This window comes from Microtus pennsylvanicus, chromosome 3 (assembly GCF_037038515.1).
Source record: "Microtus pennsylvanicus isolate mMicPen1 chromosome 3, mMicPen1.hap1, whole genome shotgun sequence".
In the NCBI taxonomy this organism is placed as follows: Eukaryota; Metazoa; Chordata; class Mammalia; order Rodentia; family Cricetidae; genus Microtus; species Microtus pennsylvanicus.
The window spans coordinates 96,027,179-96,043,334 of NC_134581.1; the positions used below are offsets into that span (position 1 = coordinate 96,027,179).

The window sequence follows — 16,156 nt, forward strand, 5'->3', positions numbered from 1 at the left end:
CAGATATATGGGCTCCAAGAAGCCTCTGCTTGAGGAAACACCACTCCCTTCCCCACCAGACATCTGCCCTGGGCTTGTTGAGAATATCTCAGAGACTAGTGCTCATGACTCTTCCGTGTGATGGTCTCTTTCTTCTCCTCTGAAAACAATGCCAGGCCCAGGAGTACTGTCATGTGTAGGCCTTCTCCAGGGCAGGACATTGTGTCAGGGTTGTAAAGCCTGGCTGAACAGCACTGAAGTCCTCAAGAGTGTACAGCGAGAGACTGACTATCCCTAGAAGCAAGAGACTGGTTGTCCCCAGAAGCCAGAAAGCTACATTTTTTTGATTGATTTCAGCTTGTACTTTTGAAAAGCTTTTTAAAAATCTCAGAGAGCTATGATGGAAAAGCAAGTCAATGTTATGCTCACTTCTCCCCCAAAGCTATTTAAGCAAATGGCATTCTTAACATCTGGAATGAGGATCATCTAAAGAAAATGTAAAGCCCTTTCCCCAAGGGGGAAGAGTCTTTTTCATGTTACTCAGAATCATACGAACTATGCTGGACCTTTGTAGTTTAGATACAGGAACAGGAACTGGACATAACCAGCTTCTGTATTGCCAAAACGAGACCCTCCTGACGTGGCCCCTTGGCTCTATACCCCACTTGCAGGGCCTCAGGTTCACAATACAACATCTCCATTTCATTTGGTAATTATACCAATAAAGCTTTTAACTTAAAAGGAAAGAATGTCTATTTAAATAGAATCACTTAAACGAAAATGCTTTGGATTTTTCCATATAACTAGAAACCTGAAGGCAGGTTCCCGCTGCCCCCATCTCCGAAATGTCTTTGCTTTTCCTCTTTTGGTCGCAGAATGGCTGGCACAGCTTCACACGTTGTATCTGAGCTCAAGGTAAAACAACAGGGAAGTAAAATTCCAGTGCTCTCTATTTTCTCAGATAAAGAAAAACCTGTATTTGATACTTCAGAGACTTTCCCACAGCAAGAAATTGTTAATAGTGGAGAAAATTCAGGCGAGCTTCAGCAGGAATGGCAAGGAGCAAGTTAAAGCAGACTCCAGGGCCATCCTAACAGGTGCTTCCAGAAACTTGTTCCTTCCAGGTTCCTTCTCCAGGCTCAGGTCCTGCATCTGTCCCCCCTACTCAACTACCCCACATATGCACAGAACCAATGTCATTTTTCACCCTCACTGCAGATTGGATTGTGAAGATTCTGAGAAAATGTGCATACTAAAATCTCCACATAAAGCGTGGTGAAGAGGACCCTGGGAGAACCTCAGAACTCTCCCAGGACTCTGTCAAGTGACCTGTAGCTCAGGGAAGGCCATGAGAGGACTCACTTACCCTGTAAGACTCTCAGGCATAGCTGTTCAAATGGGGAACATAGAGACAAGTGACAATCCTGTCTTTGAGGAACATCATTTCCAGAACCTGAGAGGTGACACAGGTCACACACAATATGCAATATCACATATGTGTCCTGAGGAGAAGAAAACCAGTGAGCCACAGGGAACACAGTTAAAAGTGTCCTTGTTCAAAGAGTACGAAGGAGACAGGTTTGAGCAATGCCCAGTGGCCCTGTGGCAGTTACCTTGGGCCATACCTGCTGCCTAGCTCCCTCTAGTATTGGCTCTGTGCTAATGTATCCTTCCAAGTCCTTTTGTGACTTTAAATGAAGCATGGTTTGTGAAAATTACATGCAATAATAATCTATATAAAATTTACATTAAGGTCTAATATATGCAAGGGCAAATCCACCCCCTTAATCTATAGCTCTATGAGTTTTGATATTTGTATAACCTCTGCAATCAAAATATAGAACAATTCTGTCATCCAGGGAGATTTCCCCGTGCTTTTTCAAGGCACACTTCTCTCCCCAGTCCCTACTCCTAATCATGATAATCATTTGGTTTCTGCTGTTGAAAGCTTATTGTATGTAATTTACATATCAGTACCTCCCTCAACACACATCAGCGGAACTTCTTGTAGTAGATGGGAATCAACAAGGGCCCCAAACTGGATGATGCGCAGAAAGTGAGAGGCTTTGGAGCACTCAGCCCTAAATGGGATGCTTTTATCAAAACTCCTCCCTTCAAGGCTCAGGGGTCTACACAGAAGAGAAGACAGAAAGACTGTGAGAGCCAAAGATGACAGAGGAGGCCAAAGAGCAGTGTCTTCCAGATACAAGACTGAAGCTCCTGCGAATACACAGAGACAGTAGAAGCACACAGAGAACTCACAGAGGTAAAAGTGAAGTGGGGTCCCAACACTCACAGTGGGAAGTAGACATGGGCTTCCACCCCTAACCAAGAAGCTTTCTGTAATTGGTACCCACTGGGGAAGGGAAAATCAGTTCTTTTCAAATGGAGTGCCACTCAGTGTATGAGCCATACTCCAGGTCAATTCAAAACAAAGTCCATGGAATTTAATGGAGTTTTTTTTCTATTTTGTTTTTCTTTGTTTTGACATCTTTGTCTGCTTTGTCTGTTTGTTTTGATTTTAGTTTTTGTGTTATTGCTGAGATTTTTATTCATTGCTTTTTTTAAATAACATAAGATTGAGTTATTGCTGAGATTTTTGTTCATAGCTTTTTTAAATAACATAAAATTGGGTGGGATATAAGAGGAGTTGGAGGAGTTGAATATATTGTATGAAAAATTAAAATATTTAAAGAACAAATGGAAATAAAAAATAAATGAAATCATTATCAATTATTATTTTTTTCTTTTTTCTTCGGATTTTTCGAGACAGGGTTTCTCCATAGCTTTTAGTTCCTGTCCTGGAACTAGCTCTTGTAGACCAGGCTGGCCTCGAACTCACAGAGATCCGCCTGCCTCTGCCTCCCGAGTGCTGGGATTAAAGGCGTACGCCACCACCGCCCGGCTATCAATTATTATTATTAGCACTTTTGACTGGACCCATCTAACAGTGAACAGAGGACTCACTCATGATGCTGTGTACCGAGGAAAGTTGATTCATTTTTCATTGCTGAGTAATTTTCATCATGGGCTTTAGCACAGTTGGTTTATTCATTTCCCATTTTAAGAATGTTTGTTTGTTTTTTTTTATCTTATATAGTAAATGCATGATTAACTTTATATAAAGAACATGCCAATTTTTCAAAAAATATCTTCACATAGCTCTCATACCTGCAAGCATTCTCCCTGGATCTCCATGTTATCCTGATTAAATTGTCCAAAATACAGCCTGAACGGTTAACAGGTATTTGTAATAAAACATCAAAGATTTCTTCTTGTTTGGAAGAAAAAATACTGGATTATTAGTGTGATAGACCACAAGAGCCAAGTTCTCCCCTCCCTCTCCTCTACCTAGACCCAGTTTCCTAGTGGGGCCCTGGCTTTTTCTGGAGTCCGTATGGATCTTGTACTTATGACCCTGTTGAGCACCTTGCTTTGCCTTACCTGATTGGCTGCATCTTCTTTCATAGGGACATCATCTGTGTCTGTCTCCCCCAGTGGACAGAGCTGCCTGAGCTCTAGGCATCTGTTTCATTTGCCTGTGCACTGCCAGTGCCTAGGACAACACTCAGCCAAGAGCATCTATGATTCTTAACCTAGTAGAAGAAAGGGTACTTACAAAAACGGGAATGAAAAAAAAACAGTCCAAAAGATGGATTTCACAATGTTACACTTTAATTTAATTTTAGATGTGACATTTATTTAAAGTTTTCTATTACATTAAGTAAGAAATATTTATGCTGCCTTGTGTGTTAGGAGTATAAAAGGTTGTGAATCATTTTAATACTATTTCTTGGGTATCTGCCTTAGCTTCTGGGCCCCTGAGTGCTATACTCACTCTTTGTCTTTCCTCTATTTCCTACAAAGTGCAGTCCAGAGAAGACATCAATTTCCACAGATAGGGAGTGCTTTTGGAGCACTAGCATGGTGATGCTGATGGACACTGAGTGAATCTTGAGGCTTCACAGAAGAGAAAGGCATCAACAGAGCTCAGAGTGGTACCAGAAGACACAGATGGGGGGACATTTGCTGCATGCAGTATAGAAAGTGAGAAGAGGAGCCCAGAGGGGGGCGGAGGAGGCATGAAAAATCAGTAAGACCTCTGCAGGATCATATCCTACAGAAGGACTAACTGGAGCTTTGGACCTGCATGGAGATACGGGGGGAGGCATATTTCATATCATGAAGGGATTCTTGATCCACATGGGCCACTGTGATATCCTGAGTCATTTCAGCCTTTCACCAGCAGGGGATAAGGGCTGTCTCTCCTGGAGGCTATGTGTAGACATAGCTGCAGGTTGACCAGCTAGCCACTGTGATGTGGGGGAAATGGCCTGCCTTATATTAAACCACTGAGATTCCAGGCTTCTTGTTCTATTTCTGCAGCTCTTAATCTGTCCTCACATCAGCTCAGAATCCTATTTCCTTTTGGGTTTTATGATGTTTCATTTCGTTGGAAGTCTGTGCCTTTAACTTCTCCCAGTCTTCAATTTCACATCTGGTTAGAAAAAGTGAATGCTATTTCAACATCTCTAAGAGCAGAGAGGAAGTTGGATGCAGTAAAAGGAAATAATTTGCAAATTGTAAAGTGCTGAGAAGACTGAGAGATCCGTCCTGTTTCAGGTGGGTGTCAACATTGCTTAAGTGGGGAAACAGGAACTGGAACTATTTTTTCTGACCTTGGGTAACTTTGCTGTATGGTGACCTGGAAAACTAAAACTCCTACTTCTTTCCACAGTAGAGATCCATTCACTTTCTGAACAAGACAGTTTCTTATCCAAGCGGGGGGGGGGGGGAGTCATTGACCTAATAACAGAATGATAAGGTAAGAAATACCATCTTTCCTAGATATCTGTATCTTATTCCAAAAGTTTGATGTTTTAATCACAATTGAAATGAAGATTAAAAAGAGTGATGCATGCCGTCATCTGAGGGCACATACCAGTGACCATCATCATATGAGGGCACACACCAGTGACTGTCATCTGAGGGCACACACTAGTGACTGTCATCTGAGGGCACACACCAGTGACCGTCATCTGAGGGCACACACCAGTGACCGTCATCTGAGGGCACACACTTGGTGCTGCCGACAAGCACTGTGGTATGCTGTGGGCTCTCCCAGTGTGCTCCAAGGTCTCCCGTGTCTCCAAACATCTCCCACACAGATAATGGCAACACATCATAGATCAATAGGTAATATCAGGAAATAGTAAAAGAATTTTATTCGGAGACTATAATTGCTAAAAATTATACACTGTTCTAAGCCACTTGACACTCTGAAAATTGTAGGCCTTTTATCCCTTACATTTCACAACAGTCCCCCAAAGGGTCATCTGTTAAAGCGATGAGCAGACCAGTCGCAAGCCACTGAGAACATGAGCAGTAAGCCTCCTGCAGGTCAGTTCGAGGGCCCATACTCTCACCTTCTTTGCTCTAGCAATGAAATGAAGGAGAAAATTTGAGCGCCCAGCTGTACCTGGTGATGAGTCAGTTACCCCTCCCTGCAGTGAGATGGCTGAAACACAGTGAAACTAGATCTTGCTGAAAAAAAAACATGACCTTTGCCTTCCCTTGAGTCTGTGGCTGGGCACTGCCGCCCACTGCATAAACAGGAAGTTATTTCCAAGATGGGGATGACAGGGTGATGCTTTGAAGCATCAATTGATGTGCTTCTCACCACAGCCCACGTATCCATTTCCCTTTGTATATAACCTTGATTGTACCCACACAGACTATATCGGAAGCAACCCGGTACCGAGCATCTGAATATTTCATGGAGATGACTATCAACAGCTTGAAGGAAAGTGATTATTTTTTCCTTTGTAAAAGGATGTGTCTTCAAAGTCCCACCTTAACCCAGAAGCTATTTGCAGTTTTTACTGTCGAGAAAGGGGAAATCCATTTGAACCAATGAAATGTCACTGGTGTAGTGACTGGAATGGGAATGACCCTCATAGACTCAGAGATTTGAATACGTGGTCACCAGGGAGTGGCATTATGGGAAAGGATTAGGAAATGTGGCCTTTTTGTAGGAATTGTGACACTGGGTGTGGACGTTTGGGGTTTCAAAAGCCCAAGCCAGTCTCACTGTCTCTTTCTTCCTGCTGTCTGTGGATCGGAATGTAGAACTCTGAGCTAGTTCTCTAGCGCCATGTCTGCCTGCACACCCATGGTCCCCACCATGGTGACAATAGACTAAACCTCTGAACATCTGATGAAGCTCCAATTAAATTGTTACTGTTAGAAGAGTTGTCATAGTCATGGTGTCTCTATTCTTAGCAATAAAACACTGACCAGGCAACTGGGTATAGCAACCAGACTCCAGGGCAGGCCCAATGTCCAAGAATAGTTAGCAACACAAAACTGACTCCATGCTTTTGTTTGTGTTTGGGGTGTTGTTTTATTTTGTTATTGTTGTTTTTATTCTATTTTGTTTGTTCACTTTGAATGTGTTTTTGTTTATGAGAGAGAAGGGGGAACCTGATGTTGTGTGGGTAAGAAGGTGAAGGATGTCTGGAGTTGTTGGGGGCTGTTAAACATTATCAAACTATACTGTATAAAAATAAATGAAAAATTATATAGAATGATTTTCAATAGATAGGTTTAAAGATGCACACACACACACAATGTGTCTTTGATTATTTAGAAAAAAGAATCTTGGCTATGAGTATTGGAGAACACAGGGAGTCATTTTCCCATCACAGAAAGGGGGCTGAGAAAGGGTGTGTTGGATGGGGTGTAGTGTAAGAAAAGACACATGGGGAGAGAAAAATCACATTGCTTCTCCTCCTTGGAGAGAGTACTGGATGAGGAAGTGCCAGACAGTGAAAAGAACACAGGGAAAAAGCACTGGGAGAAACCAGACTCTGATTCCCTGGATGTCATGCAGATATACATTTAAGATGAAAATGCTGGGAGAAACAGGAACAGAGATGGGGACACTGTTTCCTTATAAGGTTGTGGAGATTTAGCAAGCAAAGAGATAGAGAAAGGGGGAAATTCAGCACCCTGGAATGGGAAGGCACAGTCACAAAGGTTTACTGCCCCTTCTCCAGAGCAGGGGCCAGAAAAAGGGCCAGAAAGATGAGTGCTCTGAGGGTCAACAAAACTTCCTTCTAGTTTATGTCCTTTTGCCCTGTCGCTAACTGGCTGTTTACCACACACAAAGGAGGCTATCCTTGGAGTTAGAAGATTTACTTAAGCCAGTTCCTGAGAAGATCCTTCCTAGACTGAAAACCTCTCCAAGTTTACTTGGAGACTAAGTTTATTCTGAATATGATGGTACTTCTTGATATCCAACTTGTTAATAATGCAGAGACATTTAACAGAAGACAATCTCTTTATGTACTAATAGATAGCCAGTCAATTGCAAGCCATCCTTATGAAGTTATTAGCAATGCCCATGTCTTACAGGAGATAAAGTTGGACTGAATGCATGCATGATGGAGCCCACCAAAAGTGGGGGTGGCACCACTGGTGTATTAGGTCTGAATAGCAGAAGCAATCAGCAAAGGAGAGAACTTTAACAGACATTTGCCTGAGTAAGACTTCCCCTTAGGGACAGCCGTAGTATGCAACTGGAGAAGCCCAGTGAACAAACTGAGAGGAACCAATTAGAAGAGAATTAAAAAAAAAACACGCATGATGGGCCCCAGGGCAGGCAATGAAGCCACCAAGACTTGTATAAATAGGTGAAAAGGGGCTGTCAGAGAAGGAGACAAAAGGATATATTGAAGTGAGAGTTACAGAAGGTCCAGAGATGTTGCCACAGGACAAGCAGATGGGGTCTTAGAAATGAGCTGTCTGACTATACAGAGCTAGCAGATGCAGAAGTTTAAGTGAAATCCCTGTTGCCTGGCGTTCGGTGTAGATCACTGGGACAGGTTGGGTTAAAGTTCCTTTTTGTTAGAACAGGAGGAAAGATAACATTTAGAAAGCTGGGCATTAAGTAGTGCAGGGAAGGAGGGCACACACAGTACACAACTGTATCTCAGCCCCTCTCACACTCAGGCCATGGTTTACATGCACACAACAGTTGGACTAATTGCACAGCATTTGCAGCTATGCACTGAGGGAGGATGGCGGAAGATCGTATTAGGTAATACTTAGCATTGTTAGTTCACATTTCCCCCCTCACCTATGAAGTGACTGAGTTTCTTTTGTGTTATTTTATAATTTAGCTCATTTCCTGATTCAGACATAGCTCCTTCCCACTTTCTTTAAATTAGATTTCTCATCACTCACCAAGTTCCAGAAACAATGCCAACAAACTCTGTAGGACGAAAGGCGTTTGTATTCAGTGTTTTGCCTTTGTTTTGTTTTTGGACAGAACTATGTATATTCTAATGAGTTAGGCATTTGAAAACTGATACGTTCTCAAAGCTGAGATAATTTCTCAATCCTAAGACTTCTCAAATACAGGGAGGTGAATTGGATGTGACATCTGGGGTAGATGAAACTGGAAACTGAAGCACACCAAAGCTTTGGTTGAAAACCTTCAGGCTACAGCTGTGTGTCCACACACACAGCTCCTGGGGAGGACCAAGATGCATGGAGGTGGGAGGCAAACTCATGCTTGACTGCCATTCTGAGTTTTGTGGGAATTTGACATGTTTAGGACAATGCACCAGGGCAGTGAGGGTTGACGTTTAAACAAGGGTCAGGAGGGCTAGAAATGGGAGGAAAGGAAAGGTTATAAGCTTGTGAAAAGAAGGCCAGAAAGTCAGACACTGGGATATTGTGTCTTCTGCCAACATAGCTGTGGGTCAGAGAATAGGAATGCTATACTGTCCCAAGGCTATGATGAGATGGGGGAGTTTCCCAGAACATATCCTGACACTGGTACGGACATACTGACAGGATCTCAGGGCGGTAGTCATGGGAATCAGTGATGACTTTAGACACATTGGCTTTGAAATGGAGTAGGCGTTGGGTGAATGTGTTCCTTCCCTTGGTGAGTATAGTTGGTTAGAGACCATGTAGGGTGAGGACAAACTGTGGGATGAATGGTGTCTCATCAGGTCCCCCCAATTCTTCAGAGGATAAACCCAACATCGTGTTGCCCATTCCAATAAATGCTGAAGATTAAAGTAGAGTACCATACTGCGTTCATGCTCTAATTGTTTAGCAAATGTGCCTAGCAAAGTGCTAGGTTTGGGAGAGAATGTGAAACCAATATAAGTTCAGAGTCTGTAATACACTCACCCAACAAACATTCCAGCAGAAATCTGACCCAGGAAATACTCCAATAGAAGTCTGACCCAACAAACACTCCAGCAGAAGTCTGATCCAACAAACACGCCAACAGAAGTCTGACCCAACAAACACTCCAACAGAAGTCTGACCCAACAAACACTCCAACAGAAGTCTGACCCAACAAACACTCCAGCAGAAGTCTGACCCAACAAACACTCCAACAGAAGTCTGACCCAACAAACACTCCAATAGAAGTCTGACCCAACAAACACTCCAACAGAAGTCTGACCCAACAAACACTCCGGCAGAAGTCTGACCCAACAAACACTCCAATAGAAGTCTGACCCAACAAACACTCCAGCATAATTCTGACCCAACAAATACTCCAGCACAAGTCTGTCCCCACAAACACTCACTCCAGAAGTCTGAGACAGTTGCCTGAAGCAATATGATGTGCAGTCCTAGAGCCCAAGGAAGCTCAGTAGGTGGGAACTTTCTAGAAGAAGCAACCCCTGCTGACAGGTAAAGAACAGGCAGAATTTAGATAAGCCCAGGAGAAGACAGGAGCCAAGTGCTTATGCTGTGAGTCTGGGAATGACAAGAGCTGCTTCATGGAAGGCACACAGCAAGGTTCTTGGCACGAAGGTGACAAGTGGCATGCACAGAGACGGCTCTTGGCAGTATTTCCACCACTTAGACTGCTGTCAGCTTTTCTATTTTATGTTTCTTTTACTGCCTTTTGCAAAGGTAATATGAATTAAGGGGACACACTAAGAAGCAGTAAATAGGACACGTGTTTTGTCATTTTGCCTTAGAATTACGTGGCATAAAAGGAACCAAGACTAGCAAGGGATTGGATGGCAGGCAGACTTCTGTAGGAACAGTGTAGCAGAACCGCGTGTGCTCAAAGGCGACCACAGAACAAAGTTCCACTAAGACTGAGGTTTGGGTTGCCAAGGCTTCTCCCCTGATTTGTGTATATCTGGAAATTTCTGCTTTAGTCAATGCGTGTATTTCTCACAATGAAGCAGAATACTGAAGACTCGTGGTTTCAAAGGACATAATTCTTTTCTGTTTCTCTTTGTGCACTGGCCACAAGCTTAACTACAGGAATGAAACAGAGTCTGCAATTCTCCGGTGTTTAGTGACAAAGACATCACTGGGACACAGGATGCTGATACTAATGGAGGGGCACAGGGATTTGTTCGTATATTCAAAACATCCTCTCAGGTGGGATTCAAGATGGCAAATGAGCCTTCAACAGAGAATGCATATTTCCTGAGCCTCAGAACAATGGCCTTATTGTTGATTATTACTCATTTGGGGAGGGCCGGTCTCTTCAGTATGCTTGTTGTCATGTTTCATAAACATCACAGGCAAGTTGCCAGTGGCCCTGCTGAGCCCAAGCTTCCTGGGCACACAGAGCCTGCTGATATCCACTCTGAGAACAGGCTGGTTTCAGAAAAGGCAGTGCTCAATCTCTAGTCAGTGGTCATGAACCGGAGCTTCAAAACATCTGGTGTGTGTGTGTGTGTGTGTGTGTGTGTGTGTGTGTGAGAGAGAGAGAGAGAGAGAGAGAGTGTGTGAGAGAGAGAGAGAGAGAGAGAGAGAGAGAGAGAGAGTGTGTGTGTGTGTGTGTGTGTGTGTGTGTGTGTGTTGAGGAATCTAAGGGACTGAGTTCCCTGAAGCCAACCAACAGTAACTCACTACAGGTCTCTGCCCTCGATGAAGAAGCTAGCTCACTGACTCTCTGGACAGCTCCCAGATGAAAATTTTATTTTAATTATTCTAAAAGTTGGGAACCGGGAGTGAATCTGTAGAACAGAGAGGGTGGATGGCATGGTAATCGTATATCCAACTGCAAAACCCCAGTCATCTCAAGAACACCAGAGAATTATCAATAACAGCAGCAACAACACAGCAATGGCTGGACTTTATTTGACATGAAGGACAGGCTGAGGACAGTGACCTAGGCTGATGACTAAGTATATTCGTTGTGAGTCACGTTAGGCAGGAGGGGTGTGAAATGGCCCCACTACCCAGTGTCTGCATGTGCGAAGCAGCAAACTCACATTTTCCAGACACCTGTCTTGTTTTTGTCTATTAGATCATTTTATAAAACAGGGGCAATATCAGCATAGTGAAAGAGCTATCATCTTTTGATATTACAGCAGTGAAGCTCGTCAAACTCAGATTCTTTTGATTTATTCTAGGACGCAACCTGTTGCAATTATCACCGCCATTAACTCATCAAACAGTTTGTTTCTCACTAATGTTCACTAAGAAGACACAGCTAAGACAGAGCGATCCTTCCTGCCTTCCACTCTCTCCCTCTTGTTGTCGGCCACTGCCCCGAGGGATGTAGTTTCCCAAACCTCTGATGAAAAACCAACCAACCAAACAAACAAACAAACAAAAAACAACCAATGCTAATGGCTAAATGAGTTTACACCCAGGAAGCACTTCTAGTTTTAGAAAATGTACTACTTTTGCTAGAAGCAGACCTTTACACACTACTCTGGGGTTAACTACAGTGCTCCCAGCCAGGGAAACAGAGAGGGAAATATTTCACTGAGATTCGTTACTGACGAGTTACAGGATTTCATAGAAACAGCAAAAACATCTGCCTTCTTAAAAAGCCACAGTGCTGAGCTTTGAAAACTAGGAAGCTGTATTTAAACTCATCAGGGTGGGGGTTGCCCCTTCCTTAATCCAAAGAAAGAAGGAAAAGAAAAAGAAGGGAAAAGAAAGAAAAGGAGACTATTCCTAGTGGCAGCTCTGATACCCACAGTCCTCTTAAGTCCCACCTGTTCTAGCCTTTAAAGCCAAGACTCTTACCTTGAAGGAGGAGTAGAAGGAGCCCCACTCCTCTGCCGCCAGCACTTCAGTGAAGGTAGCAATTTCAGTGCAAGCTACTGGGGAGGCATCTAGCATTGGCATGGTCTGGTTGGCAGGTGAGCTGCCCTCTGTGAGGTTGGCTGGCATGGCTCAGGCAGGGTGGAGTCTCACTGTCCCTGCACCTACACCTCGGTCAGAGAGTCCAGTTGGCCTCCTGAAAGCCAGGGCAGCAGCTGCTGCTGGATTGCTCAGCACCTCTTCTGCCTCTCAAGGCTTCCGGCTATTGCTCACCAGAGCGGAGGCACAGAGCCCTCCCTGAGCCCACCTCATTGAAGAGTTCTGCCTGACAACAGGGAAGATCCACGTGCTGCTCTCTCCTCTGCAGTTATGATCCAGCAGCCAGCACAGCCTTTTCTATCCCACAGACCTGCCCTGCGTGGCCTCATCCCAAGGGCATCCCCCAGGACCCTGCTCATGTCCCCCTGAAAGGGCTTTCCTGACTGTACAGTAGACCCTTATCTTTGCTCCAGCTTCCACTAAGTAGTAACTGGGATGTTTAGCAGGTCCATTAATTCAGGTCATGTTTGTATTTCTGAAATCAGAGTTATGCATTTCTTTCAGTTGCGCTTGTTCTCTGATTTAAAATTCTCACCTAGGCATTCATTTGGCAATGCATACTTTACTTCACTAAACGCAAGCACACGGTACCCATGCTTCTATTGAGGTTTTCTCAAGGTACCACTCACTTGGAAGCATGTATCTGTTTGTCAGTAAGCCACATTCTCTCATAATATAACTGGGGGCTTCCTCTATGAACTCATCTCCCCAAGTGGGGTCACCTCGGCTCCTGCCAAGAGTGAACAGGGTAAGGGTGGAAACGTGATAGTAGCAGAATTTTTGGTACTATAGAGAGGACTAGGCAAACAAAGAGATGGCTTCAATAACAAACTTATAAAACACAACTATGTGTTTTTTCATTTGATTTCATAAATGACTGTGGGCTAGGCAGGGAAGTGGCCTTTATGTTCTTATTTTGTCCTAGAAGAGTCTGATCCCAAAAGGAGAGATGACCTGGCCACTATCACACAGCTGGTGAAGGTTTGCAATGGTATCTCCTGAATTCCTATACAGTGGTGATTTTCTGTGATACAGACTGATGTGTGTTTGCTTTCGAATAGGACATGAGACTGATATAAATAAGGTAACTGGCCAGGTACAAATCTAAGCTATAAGCCCATTACCTGCTTCCTTACACTCAGAGCCAGTCTGCGACTCAGACAGGCCAGCATTGGTTGCTCCCCTTGGTCCCACAGGGAACAACCTGATTCGTGAAATACTCTGGGAAAACTTTAGGTTGACTTATCCAGCACCATGGTCAGTGGATTGGAGATGGGGAGACATTAAGTCCACAGGGGAAGGTGTCAACAAGACAGAGCTGGGTAAGTGTGCATTCTTAGAGAAATTAATTAATTAGTCAAAATTAAGCCACGACTCAATGACAAAGCACCTCTGTCTGCAAAAAGTACTCCCGACCAACGGACAGGAGAAGATGCTCAGCCACGTTACCAGCCAAGCAAAGCAGTTAAGCAGAACTGTAACCCACAAGCACAATGAAAACTGACAATCCAAAATTGTTGACAAGATCAAAGGGAAATAAAGAAAGTATGTGTTTTCATTCTGATGCAATTCAGTTGTCATGGTTACTTCAGAGAGAAGAATGGCAGGAAGTTGGAGTCACATGCTCCACTCCCATGCATGATTCCTCTTATATAGTTATTTAAATGTTCATTACGCTGTACTATTTTTTTTCTCGAGACAGGGTTTCTTTGTGGCTTTGGAGCCTGTCCTGGAACTAGCTCTTTTAGACCAGGCTGGCCTCGAACTCACAGAGCTCCGCCTGCCTCTGCCTCCCGAGTGCTGGGATTAAAGGCATGCGCCACCATCGCCCGGCTTACGCTGTGCATTTTCCTGTAAGGAATTTCCTATAGGAAATTTTCACTTCAGTTGCCTCTTTTATTGAAGATAGATTTTTTTCCATATAGTATATTTAATCATGCTTTCCCTTCCCCCAGCTCTTTCCAGCATCTCCCTACTTCCTTACTCACAAAGCTACAGCATTTTTCTCTCTCCCTCTCTTATTAGAAAGCAAACATATAAGAAAAAACAAAAAGAACAAACAAATCAGGATGAGGCAAAACAAGCAGAGAAGGAGAAAGAAAGAGCCAAAGAAAAAAGCCAAAGAAGCATAAAGACACAGTGACGCATACACGCACACTCACAGACATCTCATGAAAATATAAAATTAAAAACCATAATGTGTAAACAAAAGACCTATGAGGTTGAAAATGCTCAAAGTATTATATATTATGAGACAAATATAACCCCCCAAAATATCGTTGAGTTCCTTCTCTGTTGGCCGTCTATGCTGGGTGTGGGGCCTACCCTGACGTGTGGTTTGTGTAGCTAGTGAGATTCTGTTAGAGAAAATTATTTTTTTCCTTTGGGCCCCTTTGTCATTTGGCAATAGCTTCTGGGTCAGAGATGGGGCCTCTCAGCACTGGAACCTCAGCCAACTTAGAGCTCAGCAGATCCTGCTCAAGCTGCCCATGTTAGAGTTCATGTGTGCATCGGTTCTGCTTTATTCAAACACCTTTTCCCTTGTCATCCCACAGGCTCTTACAATTCTTCTACCTCCCGGACCTCTAAGGGGAGGGATTTGATGAGGACATCCTCCCATTTAGGACTGAGGTTCTACGGGGTGTCGTTCTCTATACATTGCCCAGCTATGAGTCTCTGATTTGTTCCCATCTAGTGCAGGAGGAAGCTTCTCTGATGATGGCTGAGTTAGACACAGATCTATGGGTATAGCAGAAAGCCCCTAGGAGTCATTTTACTGCTACGTTCCTTTAGCAGAACAGTAGTATTTGTTTTCCCCTAGGCCCATGGCCTCTCTAGTCTTAGGTTCTTGGCCACCCAAGCAGTATCTGGGATGGGTTGCATCTCTTACAGGAGGCTTTAAATTCAACCAAATAGTGGTTAGTTGCTCCCACAGCTCTTGTGGTACAAGTTTATCAGTGTGTCTTACAGGCTGAGAGCAATTGAAGACCAAAAGGTTTGTAGCTGGCTTGGTGTTTCATTTTTTCCTCTGGAAGCATGCAAAGAATTTTCTAGTACCATGAACAATATTCAGCAAGAAGAAGGCTTGACTTGTGCATGTCCAATTAATTATGTAGATGTTGTCCAAAGAATTTCTTTAAAAGTTTTCATGAGAGACGTCTGAGAGAAGGAAGAAACTGGCTCGGTCATAGAGTAATGAGAATGATGGGGAGAAAATGGCAGTTGTCAAGGACAGCGGAGAGGTGGCAAGGGATTTTCCTCTGTGTTCAGGTAGACCATTGCTTGATTTTCAATTTCTTAAAAAAGAAAAGACTTGTACACATGTGCCAGGGGACATTTCAAAAGAACCGTCTGTAACACTGTTAAACATATTGGCAATACTCTAAACATTCACATAAGCAAAGAGACATTGGAAGGTAGAAACTTCCCACAGGTATCAGTTATCCAATAAAATACTACTATAGCAATGAGAGCGGCGGACACTGTGGTTTAAACTCACAAATTCAGCACTAAGCAAAAGCATGAGTATGTTTTCGTAAAGCATAGCTCTGAGTTTCAGGCTAGGTGATGAATATGCTACTGTGTCTGCCAATTTCCCTGCGCTAAAGGGTCTCTGGGGAGTTGCTCAGATATTTCTCAGGGTCTGTGCGTAAGAGTGGTTCAGGATGAGATTACCATTTGAGTTAGGAGATTTAGTAAAACAGGTGTCCTCTGTGGACAGTATTCAGTCACTCAGCTGAAGGCCTGAAGACCAGAAAGGACTGGTTCTCCTGTGAAAGTAAGAGTGTTATGAAGATGGGATGTTGCTCTTAATGCTCCTTTGCAATTGAGTTGGACTACGTTCACGAGCCAATTTGATTTCCAACATGGGTCTTAAGTTTATTGATTCTGCTTCTTTGGAGAATGTTGATTAAAACTTATGGCTTTTAGATCCTCACCTGACCTCCTCCCAAGATCCTACAGGTTAAAATGAGGGACACAGGTGAAATGCAGAACATAAATTCAAAAGCACAGGTCAGTAGCT

The 16,156-nt window shown here is 43.5% G+C and overlaps 1 protein-coding gene across 1 annotated transcript in view; it reads right to left on the reverse strand.

Annotated features, from left to right (window-relative positions):
• Npsr1 (neuropeptide S receptor 1) overlaps positions 1–12,402 on the reverse strand; it is a 182,366-nt gene extending 169,964 nt beyond the window's left edge. Inside the window, exon 1 of the mRNA XM_075967962.1 lies at positions 12,016–12,402. Coding sequence (XP_075824077.1) covers positions 12,016–12,162 — 147 coding nt within the window. The 5' untranslated portion in view covers positions 12,163–12,402. The remainder of the gene's footprint in view (positions 1–12,015) is intronic.
• Positions 12,403–16,156: the final 3,754 nt, after the last annotated feature.